Source organism: Natrix helvetica (genome assembly GCF_964273705.1).
Source record: "Natrix helvetica genome assembly, chromosome: 6".
Lineage (NCBI taxonomy): Eukaryota > Metazoa > Chordata > Lepidosauria > Squamata > Natricidae > Natrix > Natrix helvetica.
Genome location: NC_138553.1, coordinates 1638799 through 1658128, shown reverse-complemented (window position 1 = coordinate 1658128; position 19330 = coordinate 1638799). Strand labels below are relative to the sequence as shown.

Below are 19330 nucleotides of genomic sequence, written 5' to 3'. Positions count from 1 at the left end.
AATGCTGGGTTGTTGTTTTTTTCTTCACTCTTGCAGTGTCTAAGAAATTTTAAACAATTCACGGTGACCGTTGATGTTTATTTGACCTTTTCAGGGACTTCTAGATTTGTTTTTGTTTGTTTTTTAGTATTGTCGCTCCCAATTTTGTTCGTCAATCACGGCCTGCTACAGCTGTCAATGAAATTGGGTTTGACATCCCTGACCTAATTCGACCTTCTCCAGGATGAGAGATTCCCCCCAGTCTGTGCCACCGGGTGTATCCCATGGAAGCCTTTGGCAAGTTGCGTCTCTTTTCTCGTCCTTCTGTGAAAAGGGCCTTAATAGAAGGCCGGAGCCTTGGATGGACTTGGAGGGGGCTGCTCCCCTTGTCCTTCTGCTGGCTGCCCCAGGGCCTGCTCTTTCTACGGGACCCCCTTCCTCTCCCCCTGGGATCCCGTCGTTCCTGAGACTGGCTCTTCGGTAGGAAGGAGTATTTTCACCACCTTGGAGGCAGGGGTGAAGGGCTCCTGGTCCCCCAGAATCAGGGCCTTCTGTAAAGTTTCTCGGTGGGTCTGGCTCAGCCTGGGGGTATCGTAATGGATTCGGATCCAGGGAGCTCCTGGAAGGAAAAGGGAGACAGAATGAATCCCAACCAGTGGGGGGATCCATTTTTTTTTACTACCTGTTCTATGGGCGTGGTTTGGTGGGCGTGGCATGTCTTGGTGGGCGTGGCAGGGGAAGGATACTGCAAAATCCCCATTTCCTCCCAATCAGCTGCGACTCGGAAGGCAGAGAATAGATGGGGGTGAGGCCAGCCAGAGGTAGTATTTACCGGTTCTCCGAACTACTTAAAATTTCCACTACCGGTTTTCCAGAACCGGTCAGAACCGGCTGAATGCCACCTCTGCTCCCAACTCTAGCACTGATGGTGTTACCTAGTTGGGTCATGAAACATCCACAAGGAAATTCAGAGGGCACCAAGGAGCCCACAGTCTTCCTCCTCCTCCCACCCTCTTCTGGAAGTAATGATGTTATCTAGCTGGGTCATGAAACATCTGCAAAACAGCAAACCTTCCCATAGACCACCAAGTATTCTCTAGTTTTCCTCCTCCTCCTCCTCCGGCTTGAGGGAGGGTCCTGCATTTTGCAGCTACCTGGGCCCCCTTTCTAGGGCGGGCTCTGCCTTTCTGATTGGTTGAAGCCCTCCCTGGCATTGTCCCACCACCCTCTTGGCCCCTTCTGGGGTCCACAACCGTTACCTTTGGCCACTCGCTTCCCTGTGGAGACCAGCAGCTCCGCGCCCACCCGGGGGTTGATCCTCTGCCCCTCCTGGGTGCGTCCAGCTCCCAAGTCATGCAGCACCTGTGCAATGGGCAGAGCCTGGATCTGCTGCACGGTCCCTGCAGGGAGAGAAGACGGGCAGCATGGGCGCCCCCTCCACTCTGGGAGGGGGAGGGACTCTCAAGCGCCACTCAGGAAGAAGGGACAACTCCCCCCCTCCAGCTCCTAAAAGAGTCTCAGTCTTTGGTGCAGCTCCTGTTCCTTCCTTCCTTCCTTCCTTCTCAATCTCCTTCTTTCCTTCTTCCTTTATTCTTTCTTTCCTTTTTCCTTCCTTCCTTACTTCTTTCCCTCCCTTCCTTTCTTCCCTTCCTTCCTTCCTTCCTTCCTTCCTTCTTTCTTTGCTTTCTTTCCTCCCTTTCTCTTCCTTCCTCTTTCCTTCTTTCTTTCTTTCCATTTTCTCTTTTCTTCCTTCCCTCTTTTCCTTCCCTCCTTCCTTCCTTTCCTCCTTCCCTCCCTCCCTCTTGCCTTCCCTCTCTCCCTCCTTCCATCCCTCCTTCCTTCCTTCCTTCCATCATGTTTGCAGTGCTCCCTCCCTACCCTCTTCCAGGGCCTGCAGCTCCTCCTGGGTGGCAGCCACTTTCAGCACTTGCAAACGCTGCTCCTCCGTCCCTTCGCACAGCAGGCGGGACACCTCGGCCTCCACCCCTTGAGCCTGAAGCATGGCCTGGAAAGTGCGCAGGGCAGCGCCGCTGTCCAGGACCTGGCCGATCCGGGTGGCCCCCATGGGCACCGAGCCTACTCGCCCGCTCTGCCACAGCAAGATGCCTCCTGGAGGGAGGGAGGGAGAGAGAGAGAGAGAGAGAGAGAGAGAAGTCAGCCAGGGGGGCATGGAAGACCGAGCCCAGAGGGAGCATTTAGATACGGGCAGGGGGCTCAGAGGTGTCTGCCAATGCAGGGACTGAGGGAGTGTAAATAGTAGACTCCAAGGGTTAAGAGGGTCCCTTGAGGTCATTTAGCCCAACCCCCTTTTCCAGGTAGGAATTCCTATTCAAGTATCCCTCACAGTTGTCGGTCAAGACCTGCTTGGACACATGCTGCCCATCAGTTTGGCTGACTCCCCCCAAAACCTTCCTCACCCGTCTTCCCTACCTGCTTGAGGGGCACCATCCAGATGCCACCCCTGAGACCCACCTAGTGTGGTGACCAGCTCACGGAGGTCCCCGGGGCCCCCTCCTTCCAGACACTGCAAGGCTTCAAGGACTTCCAAGGAATTGCCCACCCGGCCCCCCACGGGCTCATCCATCCTGCTCAGAACGGCCGCTGTTTTCGTCCCCAGCTGGTTTCCGACGGACACCTGGGGAAGGGGGAGAGAACAAAAGGGGTATAGGATCTCCTGCTCAAACGGGGGGTTGGACTAGAAGACCTCTGAGGTCCCTTCCAATTCTATTATTGGAAGGTGGTCTATATGTTCTACACCTCCTGCTCGAACAGGAGGCCCTATGCCATTTCAGGCAAACGGTTGTCCAGTCTGGATTTTCTGCTTTTTCTTTGAAGACGTTTCACTTCTCATCCAAGAAGCTTCTTCAGTTCTGACTGGATGGACTGAGAATCTCCATAGTTTTGTCTGGCCTCCTTTGGAAAGTCTCTAGTGATGGAGCACCCACAAAAACATCAGAGGGGGGGGCGACATCCCCAGCTGCTTCTCCAGACTTCTTGTTCTGACCCAGCTCCCCAACCGCGACAAACCCTCAGAAGTGAACTCAAAGATTCCTTTATTAGGAATGCCGGCAAAAAAGTTTCTCTCTCACCGCAGGCCGACAAGTCCCTCCGGCCGGGAGAGGAACAGTTGTCTGCCCCATCTATTCATCTCCACCCCCTGCCTTTCATCCCCAGAGCTTTGCTAGCAGGGGTTGCTCTTCCGTCCCAAGGACCGGCTGATAGATTTCCACTGCTCTCCTCTCCTCTGCATTCTGTTAATCCGTGTGTCAGGCACGGAATCCAGCTGCTCCTCCTCTTCCTCATCAGCCACCTCCAGACTTGGCCCAGGCTCCGCCTCTGTCTCTCTCTCTCTCTCTCACTGCCATCTCCATTCCCTCTTCCCCCTCGGAGCTCCCCAGTTGCCTTGATGCTAACCCTGATTCCCACGTCTCCTCCTCCTCCTCTGATTCGGCTGCTGGAGGGACCGGTGGCTGACAGGCCACGACCCTTCTGTCCCAAGGGGTTGAGCTTCCTCCTTGCAAAGGTGGCTCCTCAGATGGAAGAGATGGTCTTCATCTCCAAGGACAACGTCGGGGAGAAGGAAACCCATCCCTCTGTGATGCTAACCACCACTGTCACCCAACCCCCAACTCCCCAGAGAAGCTGGATGGGGCCCCCAGTCTCACCAGAGTTTGGGCAAGCTGCTCAGCGCTCTCCAGAGTGTGGTACAAGGCGGCACTGCCAAATTTGACATCCAGCACCAGAGCGGAAAGCTTCTCCGCTACCTTCTTGCTCAGGATGGAACCTAAAAGTCAAGAAAGGAGCCGCTGAGCCCATGGTGCACAGCTCTTCCCCAAAAGCTCGTAGAAAGCTGAAGACAGGAAAAGACCCAGTGGCCCATTGAGTCTGCCCTTTCTTAATGTTTTTAGTTATGTTTTTAATTTATTACTTATTTTTAATTAACACTTCATATTAATTTTATACTAATTAATTATATTATATTTTTATTCTTGGCAGGTGATAGGAATGAGAGTGGTGCCGTGGCCTAGAGGTAGAGCTCTCGCCTCACCATCAGGAGGCTGCGAGTTCGATCCTAGGTAGAGGCAGCTATTTCTCCCTCTGAGCACACTGAGAATACGTCTGCAGAACAAAACTCCTCACTGGCAACAGGAAGGGCATCTGGCCAGTAAGCACCCAGCTCCATTCAGTTGCCCAGACTCCGCCCCTCAAGGGATTATGGGGTCGTTAGAAGGAAAAGAAGGCAGGCTTGTGTTTACCCCAATTGTGCTAAAACTCATTTCCTGGTGATTGGCCCAAAATCTCCGCTGGAAGTTGGTTCCAAGCTCCCACTACTCTTTCTGTGAAGTACAGGCTGTCCTCAACTTATGACCACAATTGAGCCCAACATTTCTGTTACTAAGTGAGACATGTATTAAGTGAGTTTTGCCCCGCTTTACGACGTTTCTTGCCATGCCTGTTAAGTGAATCAGTGGCCGTTGTTCAGTTAGTCATCTGATTGTAAGTCAGCCTGGCTTCCCCATGGACTTGGCTTGTCAGAAGGTTACAAAAGGGCATCGTGTGACACACACACACACACACACACACACACACACACACACACGGGACACTGCAACCCGTCATAAATGTGAGTCAGTTGTCAAGTGTCCGAATGTAAATCACATGACGCTGGGGATACTGCAGTGGTTGTAAGTGTAAAAAACGGTCATAAGTCAATTTTTTCAGTGCCGTTGTAACTTTGAACGGTCACTAAGCAAACTGCTGTAAGTCGAGGACTATCTGTACAGGTAGTCCTCGACTTACGTCCACAGTTGAGCCCAAACTGGCTCCTATTTATGACGGTGGCAGTGTCCCGGGGGGGTGTCATGTGATCCCCTTTGCTGATCTTCTAACCAGCAAAGTCAATGGGGCAAGCCAGAGTCACTCAACGACCCTGTTCCCAACTGAACAACTGCTATGATCCGCTTAATGACGGTGGCAAGGCAGGTCATAAGATGGGGCAAAGCTCACTTAAGAAATATGTCAGAGTTTTGGCAGCGTGACTATTATTATGAGACAAACCCCAGGAGCAAAACACAGCACTCAGCAGACAGAGCCTCTAGACAATTCATGGTGGTTCATATACAAATACATACAGACATGCGGGAGATAAATCCCTCACCACTCAGCTGTGGACACAAGGAGAGAAATGAAATACACAACGAGAGAGAGACACGCCCTCTAATGGCCACATATATATAGAGAGAGACACCTTACCAGAATCTCCACCCCACCAGAGTCTTAAAGAAGCTGTATTGCTGAATCATCTTCATTGCATCAGCTTACAACCTTACATCAGCTGGCAGCTATTGAATCCTCATTACCTGACAACATGTCTCGCTTAGCAATAGAAATGCTGGGCTCAATTGTGGTTGTATCTTTAAAATATTCTGACCACAGACTGGAAAACCCAACATTTTAATGCATCCGGGCTGAGAAATCCTGCAGGATTTCAGCACCAGCTGTGAAACCGTCCAGGGCCAGAAGACTTACTGATGATGAGGGGCAGGCTGTCCACCGTGGCTGTGACGTCTCTCAGGGCATAGAGGACCTTGTCCGCTGGGACCAGGTGTTGGCTTTGCTCCACAATGCAGCAACCGACTCGTTCCAGGATCTCCTTCATCTGCAGGAGAACAAAGCCCATTGTTCAGGGTCCAAGGAGCAGGATTCTGGGCCTGGTTCTTCCTTCATTGCCCAGGCAAGCCTTGAGTGGGACAGACCCTCAGCCCAAGATATCACAACGCCTTAAACCACAAACATGCCGCTTCCCTTTGGATCCAATTGAAGGGAACTCGTAGAAGAAAATATTTGGAGCCCAGGGCTGAACTGTGGGGTCCTCGGTGCTCTCTGAGCTTGGTGGTTTCCTTGCAGGTGTTTTGTGACCCAAGTAGGGAACACAATCAGTGCAAGAGAGGAGGGGTTGTTGTGAGAAGAAGAGGAGGAGGAAGAGGACACCAACTGTGAAAGGTCCTTGGTGCTCTCTGAGTTTGGCTGTTTGCTTGCAAGACGTTTCATGACCAAATTAGGGAACATCAACAGTGCTAGAAAGAGGTAGGAGGTGAGAAGGAAGAGGAGAAGGAAGGAAGAGGAGGAAGAGGAGGAGAAGGAGGAGGGAAAAAAGGAGGAGGAAAAAGGAAGACGATGGAGAAGGAGGAAGAAGAAGGAGAAGAACATTTTCAGTGCTAGTGGGTAGGGAGGGTTGAGGAGGAGGAGGAGGAGGAGGAGGAGGAGGAGGAGGAGGAGGAGGAGGAGGAAGAGGAGGAGAAGGACTGAGACCCTGAGTTCCTTGGTTATTTTCTTGCAGAAATTTCATGCTCCAACTAGGGAAAACTAGGGATTTGTTTTATGCTTTCTTAAGGAACTGCCAAGAAAAAAGTAACACTCCCAACCACACTGACAGGACAAGCTCCACTCTCTTCTAACACTGATGCTTTTATCTAGTTGGGTCATGAAACACAGCAGTCTTCTCACCTGCTCTGGGCTCTGGGAAACGCAGAAGCCTGGCACAGATTCCAGCTTGTCCAGTGTGCCCCCGGTATGGCCTAGTCCCCGGCCACTGATCATGGGCACCTGCTCAGGAGAAAGAGGCACCAAGGATTAACCATGTTAGATATCCTGTTTATATATAACACCACAGAACAAAGAGAACAGTCACCATGTGCTTTACTGCTGAAATACTTTTAACTGTAGCAAGAAACAGGAAACTCTACTTAGAACAGAAGAGCATAGAGTATATACCAGTGGTGGCAAACCTATGGCATGTGTGCCAGAAGTGGCACTCAGAGCTCTCTCTGTGGCCACAGGTGCTGTCGCCCCAGTCCATCTGCATCGCATTTCTCCCACGGAGGGACAGACAGAAGGAAGGGGGGAGAGGGGGAGGGAGGGAACGAGAGAGAGGGTGGAGGGAAAGAGAGAGGGAGGGAGGGAGGGAAAGAGCGAAAGAGAGAGAGAGAGAGAAAGAGAGGGAGGGAGGGAAAGAGAGAAATGATATTACAAAAGTTTTTCTTTTTTATTGTTGCTAAACATAATATTTCAAAAGCAGAAAAAAAATGAAAGTGCATAGAAGTGCATTTATCATGTTTTTCTTAGAACAATTATCTGGACTCTGCCTTGCTTATCATTATTTTAGGTAGTGAAACCTCATTATTCAGGTCAAATTGCCATGTTGGTACTTTGCAATAAATAAGTGGGTTTGGGATTGCAGTTTGGCACTCGGTCTCTAAAAGGTTCACCATCACTGGTATATACCATAGATCCAAACTTGCAAATGCTGCCATCTATTGCCTGAATACTACTGCAGAAGTTGCATAAAAATGCATTCCAACAAACTGTTGGAGGAGACAAAAAGGCCTCTGGGACCAGCTTGTAAGAAGAAGGAACATTGCGCCTCATTGCTGACGTTCATTTTGTGCATTGGAGAAGCCCAAAGACGGAGGTTTGAGTTCCAGGGTTTGATCAGAATCCTAAACATCAGGTTTAAGAAAACTCCACCCACCCCAAATTCTGCAGCATTGATGCTCCTTCTTGGGGTTTCCTCATTTCAGATTCTACCCAGGTTGTAAAGCATTTCCATGCCTATTATCAAGTTGACATTGGAGGAGAGGGGGGAGAGAAATCCACTCATACCTTCGACCAGGGTCGGATCTCAGATTTCTACAGCAGGCGTATGAGGCACAAAATTTTACAACCTGCTGCAGCACTTCGCTGGTGGATATGATTTGTGACACAGACTGAGGGGAGGGGAGACACAGGGGTAAAGTTCAGCCACCATTAAAGGGAAATCAGATCTTGCTCCATGGCAGGCAATGCCAAAATGTTGCTCCTAATAAATGACTGGATTTCTTTTGAACTTTGTCTCAAGGTTCATAAATTAATAAGGGCATCTTTTGGAAACCTCACAGAGAGGACACCCCAAGCTTTAGAGCAGTGTTCAATAACCTTGGTAGTTTGAAGATGGGTGGACTTCAACTTCCAGAATTCCCCAGACGGCAGGTGTGAAGATGGGCGGATTTCAACTCCCAGCCAGCCAACCTTTCTCAGCCGTAGCCACTTTAAGAGGTTCACAAGGGAATTCTGGGAGTTGAAGTCCACCCATCTTAAAGCGCCGAAGGTTGATAAACACAAGTTTGGAGGCTGACACGCGATGCCAGATTCTTGGCTTCTCTGTCCACTCCAGTGGCTTCTCCTGAACTCGGCGCCTGCTGGGATCAACATCTCTACCACACTTTATTTTGTAGCTGTTAATCCCAGTTTTGGCCAGTTTTAGAACTAGAATTCTTTATTGGCCAAGTGTGATTGGACACACGAGGAATTTGTCTTCGGTGCTTAAGCTCTCAGTGTACATAAAAGCTACAAGTGATAAACCATGATCATCGTCAACATAAAAATACATTCATCCTTAATCTTAAGATACAACACTTAGTGATAGTCACAAGGTACTAAATAAGCAATCAAAATCGTACTAGGAAACTAAATAAAACAATATAAATCGTAAAGATACCAGCAACAAAGTTGTGACTATAAATTGACTATAACTTTGTTGCTTGCATCTTTCCGATTTATATTGTAAGTAGAAAAGGAGATAGGTAATAGGAAAGATGAGAAGAACTCCAGGGAACCTAGATTTGCAAAATAGCCGGCCCACATTCAGACATTAAAGAGAACCAGGATTCACAGCCAGCTGGCAGCAAAGCCAGATGTGAGCCATCAAGATGGCATCTGGCCATTCTGACGCACCTTGCAGGCACAGGCTGCCAACGCAGGAGCCAGGGGCAGGCTGACTTTGTCTCCCACGCCCCCCGTGGAATGCTTGTCCACCAGCAGCCCTCGCCACTGTGCCGGCCACTCCAGGGTGGTCCCCGAAGCTGCGATTTCCTGGGTCAGCACCAGCGTCTCAGACAGCTCCATGCCTTTCAAACGGATGGCCATCAGCATGGCCCCTAGAAGAAGAGAGAAGAGGGGTGTGTGGGGGGGTCCCGGCTGGAAAAAGGGGGCCGAGGTAAGGTAGGAGAGGCTTCGTGGCTGCAAACCAAGATGGCTAAGTCATGGTTTAACTGTGGCTAAGCCCGCTAAATGGAAAAGCGTTGTTTGTAAAAATGAAAGTTTTTTGACTTCCGGTTAAAAGAAATGGACTTGAGTTAAAAGATTTACTGGCCAGCCTTCGAAGGACAAATGTTCACAGAATTGGTTAAACCTTGATGAGCTTTGGATGACTGTAATAAATCATGGCACCAGTTGATTGATAAGGGCATGCCTGTAAATCAAGTCTTAGTTTTTTGTTTTGTTTTTGGTTTTCTCAGCTTCCTTCCCCCTCTTAATAGTTTCGCGTTTGCTTTTTCCTTTTGTGCATTTAATTTAATTAATTCTAGCAGTTATTTCATGCACATTTCATTCTTTAATCAAAATATTTCAGTTAAAAATATTTCATTCGTTTGTTTAAATGTTTAATTTAAAATATGTAATTCTTTCATTTAAATATTTAATTATTTGATTCAAAAGCATTTAATTATTTCCTTAATTTCCTTAATTTGAAAGTTTTTAAGTGTGTCCTTTAAAAATATTCAACAATTTCCTTTAAAAATTCATTCTTTCATTGAAAGCATTTTTGTGATTCCTTTCAAAATGTGTAACATTCTATTACAAAAAATTAATTATTTGATTTTAATTCTTTTAATTTTTAAAATATTCAATTATTTCATTTAAAAATATTTAACTCTTTCAATTGATTTTTTAAAAAATGTTTAATTTTAAAGATATTGCATTTTGAAAAAAAACAAAAACAAAAGAGAAGCCGTCATTTGCAAACCATGGCTCTGGGGAGTCCAAAGGGAATGATGGCCAAAGAGCCTCAGCTGCAGGGCAGCCCCCAGCCCCTCCCGGTCCCCATGCCGGCCCCTCCCCAACTCCGTCCCATCCGCCTCTGCCAGGCTCACCGATTTGCCCTTCCCGTGACTTGCTGTTGCTGAGCATTTGCACGAAGTAGCGGATTTCCTCCCGTTGCAGCGTCTCACCATCCCGTTTCTTCCGAATAATTCCCGGGATGCTGATTTGGCCGCCTGCCTGGGGGGCCGTGGAGCTGGGCCCTGCCAAGGCAAAGCAGGGGCCACGGGGAAGATGGGGAGGGAGCAACAATTTGGCAGGAAAAGGGCTCTTCCCCTCCTTGCCCCCCCCTCTAGGAAGTGTCACGATCCCCCACACTTAGCAGAGGGGAAACTGCATTCTGCACATGGTCAGAGCAGCTGCGCCCAAGCCATCCTAAAGGATCTTATTCCGTTTCCTCCTTTAGGCCGTGGCTTGAATTGCCCAACACCCCTCCTGCCCCCAAATATATGAATGTCCACGTGGCCCCCACTACGTCCCCTGGAGGTCATCACTTTCCTAATTATGCATCCCCCTCCTTGAAAATTACCTGGACGCCTCGGATCTCTTGGGGAAAACATCACCTGTGGAAGGAACAATAATGCAGTCGGTGACGTTCTACTCGGACTCTCACATGGGTGTTAGGAGTCTTTACTAAGGCTTCCAAACCTGAATTAGTTTTCCTTGGTGCTGGGACCATCTCAGTCCCAGTGAGTTCCACAGGCTACTCACAAGAAGCATGGAGACTAACCAAGAACGGCTGCAGGATTTGGATTTGTCTAGTGCAGGGGTCAGCAACCGGCGGCTCTGGGGCCACATGTGGCTCTTTCATCCCTCTGCTGCGGATCCCTGTTGCTCAAAATATGCGTCAGAGCCACCGATGCGCGACACCCGCTGGCAGGTGTATTTATTGAGTTTTTCAAACCCCGCCAGGCCAACCACGGTTAAATACAAGCAAAGAACGGTTTCAGAAGAAAACAGAATGTTTAATTCAGCTACATATGCCAGTTTTGTGGCTGCTCAGAAAATAGCCAGGCCCAGGAAGAGTTTCGTGGCTCCTGGTGTTTTTCTTTTCTGTGGGAAACGGATCCAACGGGCTCTTTGACTGTTTAAGGAACTCTGGTCTACTCTGGTCTCTTCTCAGCATCTACACATTGAGAACCTCTCTTAATGTGTTAGAGGTAGTCCTCGGTTTAGGACGGGGGTGAAATGCTACCGGTTTGGACCGGTTCGCCCGAAGTGGTAGTAAAAATTCTATATATTTCCAACAATCAGCTGTGACACACAATTTATATTAGCTAGAATAGTTGGATTTCCTGCTTTCTAGCTAATCTAAACCCCGTGGCACAGCGGATTCCCCCCTCCTCGCTGTTCTACTTACCTGTGCAGGTGTGCTTGGTAGCAGGCTCCGCCCACCCACCTGGACGTCATCACATCCCGTTTTTGATGCTATGCACATTCGCGGAAGGTCCTCTGTGCATGCACAGAAGGCACACGCTCCCATTTGTGAACTGGTAGCAAAGGTAAGTTGATTTCACCCCTTGTTTAGGATGATTAGTTTTGCAACAGTTTGAAGGTCTGATGGGGCTGAGAAAAATGACTTGCATCCCCGCCTCGCACTTACGACCATCAAAACTTTCCCACGGTTACACAATCAAAATCGGCATGGTTCTGACAGTCTCCACCTCCCGGGATCACATGATCCCCATTTTCAAACTTTCTGCCCGGCTTGTGATAACCAAAGCTAATTGGGGGGGGGGGGGGGACGACCAGATTTGCTTAAGGACCGCAGAATTCATTTAACAATTGCAGTGATTTGATTAATGACCGTGGTAAAAAAAATGTTATAAAAATCACTGGCAAATCAAACTCATCAAATTCTGGTAACAATCTCACCTTGCTATTTTCAATATTCAGCGAGTAGCTGGCGAGGTTGCAAATCGAAGGGAAGGTTTTGGAGCTCCTGTTGGGAATATAAGAAAGTTTTGGATTTTTAGAAAAAGAGGTTTTAATAAAGTGTTATGTTTGACTAAACAGAAGAATGGAATTCACCTGAGATTGGTTCACTGCACATATTTGAATCAAACATTTAATTACAAATTGCAGAACCTTTCTGTGACATTAATGATGCTGTTATTAGTTGCAAAGTCGTGTCCAACCCATCACAACCCCTTGGACAATGTTCCTCCAGGCCTTCCTGTCCTCGACCATCCTCTCTAGTCCATTCAAGCTCACACTGACTGCTTTGGTGACTCCATCCAGCCACTTCATTCTTTGTCATCCTCTTCTTCTTTTGCCCACAACCATTCCCACCATCGGCTTTTCTCCAGTGAGTCTTTCCTTCTCATCAGGTGGCCAAAGTACTTGAGTTTCATCTTCAGGATCTGACCTTCTAAAGAGCAATCAGGATTGATCTACTCTCGGATTGACCGGCTGGATCGCCTTGCAGGGACTCAATGCAGGAGTCTTCTCCAGCACCAGAGTTCAAAGGCCTCAATTCTTTGGTGCTCACCCTTTCTTATGGTCCAACTTTCACAGCCATACATTGCAACTGGGAAAACCATAGCCTTGACTATATGCACTTTTGTTGGCAGATTGCACAAACCTAATGACATTTGTCCAATCCAGGCAATTCAAGATTTTGAATTGTGAGCCACGCAGTCGTTTGCTGAGATGGGCTGCTATAGAAATGAAAAGAAAGAAAGAAAGAAAGAAAGAAAGAAAGAAAGAAAGAAAGAAAGAAAGAGGGAGGCAGAGGGAGGAGGAAGGAAGGAAGGAAGGAAAGAGAGAGAGAGAGAGGCAGAGAGGTAGGAGGAAGGAAGGAAGGAAAGAGAAAATGGAAAGAAGAAAGGAAGGAAGGAAAGGAACAAAAGAAAGAAAGAGAAAGAGGGAGGCAGAGAGGGAGGAGGGCGGAAGGATGGAGAAAATAGAAAGAAGAAAGGAAGGAAGCAATGAAAGGAACAAAAGAAAGAAAAAGAAAGAAAGAGGAAGAGAGGGAGGAGAGAGGAAGGAAGGAAAGAAAGAAAAAGAAAGAAAGAAAAAAGAAAGCAGCAAAAGAACAAAGAGAGAGAGAGAAAACGAAAGAGAAAAAAAATCCTTTTTCACAGCCTTCCGATTTCCCTGCTTGCAAGTGGAGCCCTCTCTTTTTCCCCGTTCGGAAGGGCTGTAGGGAGACGGCTGGGCTGGATGAGAAATTAATCATCTCTTTCCTGCTTTCTTTCTATCTATGCAACGTGGACCTTGAAGCCGATGGCTAAGAGAAAGATTTGTGATTGCATTTTCTGGCAATGACAAGGAAGGAAGTGGTTGGCCATCGGCCCTCCTGAGACTCTGCCTCTTCTTTGGCTGAATTTCTCCGCTTGACCCCCAGCTCTGGGATGCAGGAGAAAGGGACCGGGGGCTCCCCTGGGCCTCTCTTGCACAGACCCTGCCTAAGCTTAGAGGCACGTGCAAAAAGGGGAGAGAGGGAGGGAGGGAAGATCTTTTTTTCACGGGCTTCAAAGTTTCCTGCTTGCAAGTTTAACCCAGATTCAATTTTTTTTTGTTCTGGAGCAGCTAGTCTCCTCCTTCTATTTGCGAAAACAATTAACCCGTGGAATTGCTTGCCTCCAGAAGTTGTGGGTGCTCCAACATGGGAAGTGTTAAAGAAGATGTTGGATAGCCATTTGTCCAGAATGGTATAAGATCTCTTGCTTGAGCGGTGGGTGGGACTAGTCTCTCTGACCTCTTCTCCAAAGCCCCCGAGGGCAGGACAAGGAGCAAGTGATGGAAGCTAACCAAGGAGAGAAGCAACCTGGAACTAAGGAGGAATTTCCTAATAGTGAGAAGAATCACCCAGTAGAGCAGCTTCCCTCCAGAAGCTCTGGGGGCTCCATCATTGGGGTTTTTTAAAGAAGAGACTGGACAGCCACATGTCTGAAATGGTAGAGAGTCTCCTGCTCAAGCAAAGGGGTGGACTAGAAGACCTCCAAGGTCCCTCCAACTCTGTTATTCTGTATTTTGTGTCCCTTTGTGGTGCCCCTCCAAGATGGGAAAAGCAAGGGACTGCTGGGAAGCTACAGGAATGAGGAAGGGGCTGCGAACTCTTCCAATCCGGAGAGAGGGGGGGAGGGAGGGAGGGAGGGAGATGATGATGACAATGATATACTTAGATAGAAGATAAGACAGACAGACACCCACACACATGATAAATAGGCTGGATAGATAGAATAAATATATAGATGATGATATACATAGATAGGAGAGAGAGAGAGAGAGAGAGAGAGAGAGAGAGAGAGAGAGAGAGAGAGAGAGAGAGAGAGAGAGAGAGAGAGAGAGAGATAAGCAGGTGGGTGAAAGGAAGCTGAGGGGAGGAGACCCAGAAAAGAGATGGCTGGGTTGTCACCATCTCCAGGTAGCTTCCCTGAAGCACCTGCCCAGACCCTGAGGTTAGATTGGCCACACCTGGAGAACTCACCTGCCAGCTCTGAGGTCCTCCCTGGAGTGGATGGGCTAGCAAAACGCCCGTCCAGAAGTCCCACCAGACACGTCCCGGTGCTCTTCAAGGGGCAGAGGAAGAGGAGGCTGTGAGGCTGGCTTTGGCAGGGGCTGAGGAAGGAGGATCCGGGCACAGGAGAAGGAGAAGAGCTGGCGGCAGAGACCAGCAACACCAACTCTGCTTGGAGCAAAGCGTCTGTGCTTCTCCAAGCCAAGCAGGACAAAATTCAGAAGTGCTTTTTAGGAGTTTGTGGTTTTTTGGTCCCAGCTGCTTCCTTGCAAGCCTCCCCTCCCTGCTGCCTGGAAACAAAGATTGCCCCAGGGCCTTTGGCAAGAACTGGAAATGTTGCAACGGGGCTGCTGTCCCAGTTGCATCTGTTAATCTTTGACCTGTTGGGGATGCAAACATGCAGTGGGGGGGGGGTTCTTTTTAAAAATTAGTGTTTACCCATTGCTGTCCTGCTACGATTTCAGAGGTTTACGGAGCATGGAAGCTGCACAAGCAGGTGTGCATCAGGATTTCTGGATTGGGCTAATAAACTTTTATTTTGTTTAAGAAAGAGAAAAGTTTTTTTTTAAGCCCCCGAGTGATTCAGCTTGATTCTCAAATGGGGCAGCCCCCTCTCAGTCCCCCAACTGGGTTAGAGGGGTGGAGACACTGGGTCTTTCAATGCCATGGAGCTGCCCTGCCTTGCCCTTTGCCCCCCCCCACAAGCCTTTAAAAAGCGGAAAAGGACAGTGGGCCAGCGAGGCCACCGACTGGACACTGACCTTAAGCCCCACTGAGTTTTTCTGTGTCCTGAAGTGACCTCTGTCTGTGTGGCTGCCAAGCCTCAATCATCAGTGATTCCGAGATACTCACCCATTATTTCCATTTTATTTTATTTTTAAAATCTGTCCTTGTTTTAAGATGTTTTTAAAATATTTTTTTATAATACAGGTAATCCTCGATTTACAACAGTTCATTTAGTGACCGTTCAAAGTTTCACTGAACGGTCACTGAAAAAAGGGACTTATGACAACTTTTTCACACTTACGACTTTTGTAGCACCGCCCCAATCACGTGATCAAAATTCAGACCCTTGGCAACTGACTCGTATTTATGACGGTCGCTGTGTCCCGGGGTCACGTGACTCCCTTTTACGGCCTTTGGACAATCCAAGTCAACAAGGAAGCCAGATTCAACTAACTGTGTCAGAAATACAGTGATTCATTTAACAACTAGGGCAAGAAAAGTCACAAAACGGGGCAAAGCTGCCTGAAGAAATGCCTCACTTAACAACAAAAATGTTGGGCTCCATTGTGGACGTTCGTTGAGGACGGCCTGTAATCATATTTAGTTTATTCAAGGAAAGTTAAAAGGCAAAAAATTTTTTTTTTAAAAAAAAAAACCCCCAACAAACAAGACTTTAAAAAGTGTCTTGGAAAAACACACATTTCTTTTTATTTTATTTTTTAATTGCAATGTATGTTCTGAATTGGAACCCTCCCCCCTCCGTGGGATCGTCCACTGAGATGGCAGTTAGAATAGAATAGCAGAGTTGGAAGGGAACTTGGAGGTCTTCTAGTCCAACCCCCTGCCTAGGCAGGAAACCCTATACCGTTTCAGACAAATGGATACCCAGCAACTTCTTTAAAACTTCTAGTGTTGGAGCATTCACAGCTTCTGGAGGCAAGGAGTTCCAATGACTAATTGTCACTGTCAGGAAATTTCTCCTCAGTTCTAAGTTGCTTCTCTCCTTGATTAGTTTCCACCCATTGCTTCTTCTTCTGCCCTCAGGAGCCTTGGAGAATAAAGAAATTGAACAAACAAATGAATCCCTCCCTCCAAAAGCATTCATCCTTCCCCTGACTTGCCCAGACCAAGAAACCTGGATTGTTTGAGGTTTGAGTGTTTTGTGATGCAAGTTGGGACAAAGATTGTCTTCTGGCCTCAGACAAAACCACAAACCACCCCATTTGTTTTTGGTGTGCAGCCTCTAAATCCGCCTTTCTCAAGATGACGAGATGCCCCCCAAAACAGAAAGACTCTGAAGGAAGGACCCTCCATGGACCGGAGGCTGCTGAAGATGACGACCCTGGCAGAGATGGAGAAACTGACTTGTTTTATTAGAAAAAGGACAAGAATTCCTGCATGGGTGATTGGAAACTTTTTTCTTCTTCTTCTTTTTGCCGAAAGAAAAAAAAGGAAGAAATGAAGGTGTGGATTGATGGGTTTGAAGATTCGGAAGGATAGGTTAGAAAGAGAAAGAATGAAGTGCCTTAGAAGGGGTGAACTGTAAATGTACTTGTAGCTGCTCTTGTTACTTCTTTATAAGATTTCCTTTCTTTCCTCATTTCTCCACCCTCCCTCCTTCCTTCCCTCCCTCCCTCCACCCCCCCTCCTTTCCTTTCCCCTTTCTTTCCCCCACTTCCTCCTTTCTTTTTCTTTCTTTTCTTTCTCTTTCTTTTCATTCTTTTTCTTTTTTTTCTTTTCCTTCTTTTTCTTTTTCCTTGTCTTTGTCTTTCTTTCTTTTTCTCTTTCTTTCCTTTCTTTAATTCTTTCCTTTTTTTCTTTTTCTTTCTCATTTACTTATTTCTTTTCTTCCTTTATCATTTCAACATTTGCGTTTTTATCTTATCCTTTCCTGCCACCACACCCTCAACCCAGCACCTTCCTCTCTGCAGGAAGGAGCCCAAGATCAAGAGAGGTTTCCTCTCGGTCAAACCCAGCTCTTGACCCGCCCAGGGTCCTGTCCAGAGAGAATCTGAGCTTCAGGGTGCAGTTATGGTGTGCCAGGAACTGCTGCCGCCTCTCCACTGGTCTCACCTAACTGAGGTGGGTAAATGTGCATTAATTGCGTGTGTATGCTGCCCCTCTCACCAAGAGGTATCGTGGGAAACATCGTGCTTTCAGGAAAGGAAAGGAAAGGAAAGATACTGGGCTCTCGAAGGAAGCATTTCTGGCCACCCAGCTGGGGTTTGGAGCTCAGAGGGGTTCGGTGTGCGTGACGGGAAGAAGGAACGGCCTTGAGGAACAGAGGGAAGAAGTGCAACCGAGACAACAGTTGGATAAGAGAGACCTGAGTCTGGGCTGGAACTGTAACCGGGAAAAGCATCTCACGGCAGACTCTGCCTAATTCTCAGGAAAATAAAGGCATGGAGGAGGGAAGCACATTCAGACGTGCCACTTTCAAGTATTATAACCTTGTAATGAAAATACTGGTGGTACAGGGAATTCTTGACCTACAACTATCCGTTTAGCGACCGTTCAAAGTTACCACAGCATTGGGAAAAATGACTTACGACCGTTTCCCACACAACCGTTGCAGGATCCCTGTGGTCAGGTGATCAAAATCCAGGTGTTTGGCAACAGACTCATATTTATGACGGTCGCAGTGTCCAGGTGATCCTGTTGTGACCTTCTGAAAAACCAAAGTCAATGGGGAAACCAGATTCACTTAACGACCGTGTGACTAAACTAACAACTGCAGCGATTCATTTACCAACCGTGTTGCTAACTTATCAACTGTGGTGATTCACTTAACAACTGTGGCAAGGAAGGTCGTAAAATGAGGCAAAGCTCACCCTTAATAACGGTCTCATTGAGTAATGTAAATTCTCGGCTCGATTGTGGTTACAAACCGAGGATTACCTGGATTATAATCTTATACTAAAAGCAGGTTGAGCCTGCGTGGCTTTAGTTTCCTCACCTGGCCTACCTTGAAGGGTTGGCAGTCTATGCTGTGGCAGCCATTGTGCACAATTGTAGCAGGAGAAATGGTGCGACGTGGAGCCGTTTTCGCAAACTAACAGCAAGCATCTGCCCCCCCTCGCCCCTCTTACTGGAGTCTCTTTCCAGGGTCTTTTTGGCCCAAGATGAAGATACACAACGAGACATTTCTTTTATTTATTTATTTGATTGATCGATTGATTGATTTGTCGCCTATATCACCACGGGGCCACCCCAGGCGGCTCACGACAACGAAAAGGACGACATGAAAAGAATGTAATCAGAAGAGAAGTAAAATAATAAGAGCCACAAAATAAGCAACGGAAGAGAACATGATGATAATAATAATACATCAAAATGACAACCAGAAAAGATGGACGGGTGGAGAGAGCAGAGAACGGGAGGGGGACATCAATTCAACAGCCCCCTCCCCTATGGAACGGCTCCATCGGCACCCGAGGCCAACCAGCAGAGTCAGGTCTTCAGGCTCTTACGGAAGGAGGGTGGGGGGCAGATGTTATCCGAGAGCAGGGGGCCTCCAAACGTGGCCACTTGAAGACGGGCAGACTTCAACTCCCAGAATTCCTCAGCCAGCGGGGTCTCCATATTTGGCCACTTTAAGATTTGCGGACTTCAACTCCCAGAATTCCCCAGTCAGCCATGTTCTCTGAGCTTAGTTGTTTTCTTGTAGACATTTTGTGACCCAACTAGGGAACATCATCAGTGCTTAAAAGCCTTCTAATCTAATTCTTCTAGCCCCGATGATGTTACCTGGTTGGGTCATGAAAGTACGTACTGCAAGAAAGTACAGTAACAGATGAGAGAGCACCAAGGACCCCACAGTCCTCCTTCTCCTCCTCCTCCTCCCCCCCCTCTAGCACTGATGATGTTACCTAGTTGGGTCATGGAACATCTGCAAGCAAGGAACCAAGCTCAGAGAGCAACAAGGACCCCACAATTCAACCCGGAGCTACAAATATTCTCTTCCCTTGGCATGCCAGACATTGTCCCTCTGCCCCACCACCCTTCAATTCACACCCCAAGTCTGCCCAGTGCAGCGCAATCCTATACCTGATCATTCTACGCCCCCTAGACCAGGGGTCCCCCAACACAACCACTTTGACTTGGGGACTTCAGATCCCAGAATTCCTCAGCCGGGGGTCTCCAAACATGGCAACTTTTAAGGCTTGTTGTTAGCTGCGAAGTCCTGTCTGACCCACTGCGACCCCATGGACCACGTTCCTCCAGGCCTTCCTGTCCTCTTCCATC

The 19330-nt window shown here is 47.9% G+C and overlaps 1 protein-coding gene across 1 annotated transcript; it reads right to left on the bottom strand.

Moving 5' to 3' along the window:
* Positions 1 to 57: 57 nt before the first annotated feature.
* On the bottom strand, positions 58 to 14536 carry TYMP (thymidine phosphorylase). Its single transcript, XM_081956778.1, has 12 exons — positions 14330 to 14536; positions 11770 to 11836; positions 10424 to 10457; positions 9948 to 10097; positions 8752 to 8954; positions 6487 to 6585; positions 5509 to 5638; positions 3645 to 3763; positions 2452 to 2614; positions 1858 to 2088; positions 1239 to 1379; positions 58 to 598 (listed from the first exon to the last, which is right to left on the bottom strand). Exons 3-12 carry the CDS (start codon positions 10452 to 10454, stop codon positions 402 to 404), a joined length of 1464 nt encoding a protein of 487 aa, XP_081812904.1. The 5' UTR covers positions 10455 to 10457; positions 11770 to 11836; positions 14330 to 14536; the 3' UTR covers positions 58 to 401.
* Between the last annotated feature and the right edge of the window lie 4794 nt (positions 14537 to 19330).

Excerpts from the sequence above, each read along its gene's own strand:
- TYMP (XM_081956778.1), bottom strand. The coding sequence starts at position 10,454 with ATGTTTTCCCCAAGAGATCCGAGGCGTCCAG. Across the intron at positions 6,586-8,751 it reads TGGCAGCCTGTGCCTGCAAG|GTGCCCATGATCAGTGGCCG; the intron begins GTGCGTCAGAAT and ends TCTCCTGAGCAG. Across the intron at positions 2,089-2,451 it reads TGAGCTGGTCACCACACTAG|GAGGCATCTTGCTGTGGCAG; the intron begins GTGGGTCTCAGG and ends CCCTCCCTCCAG.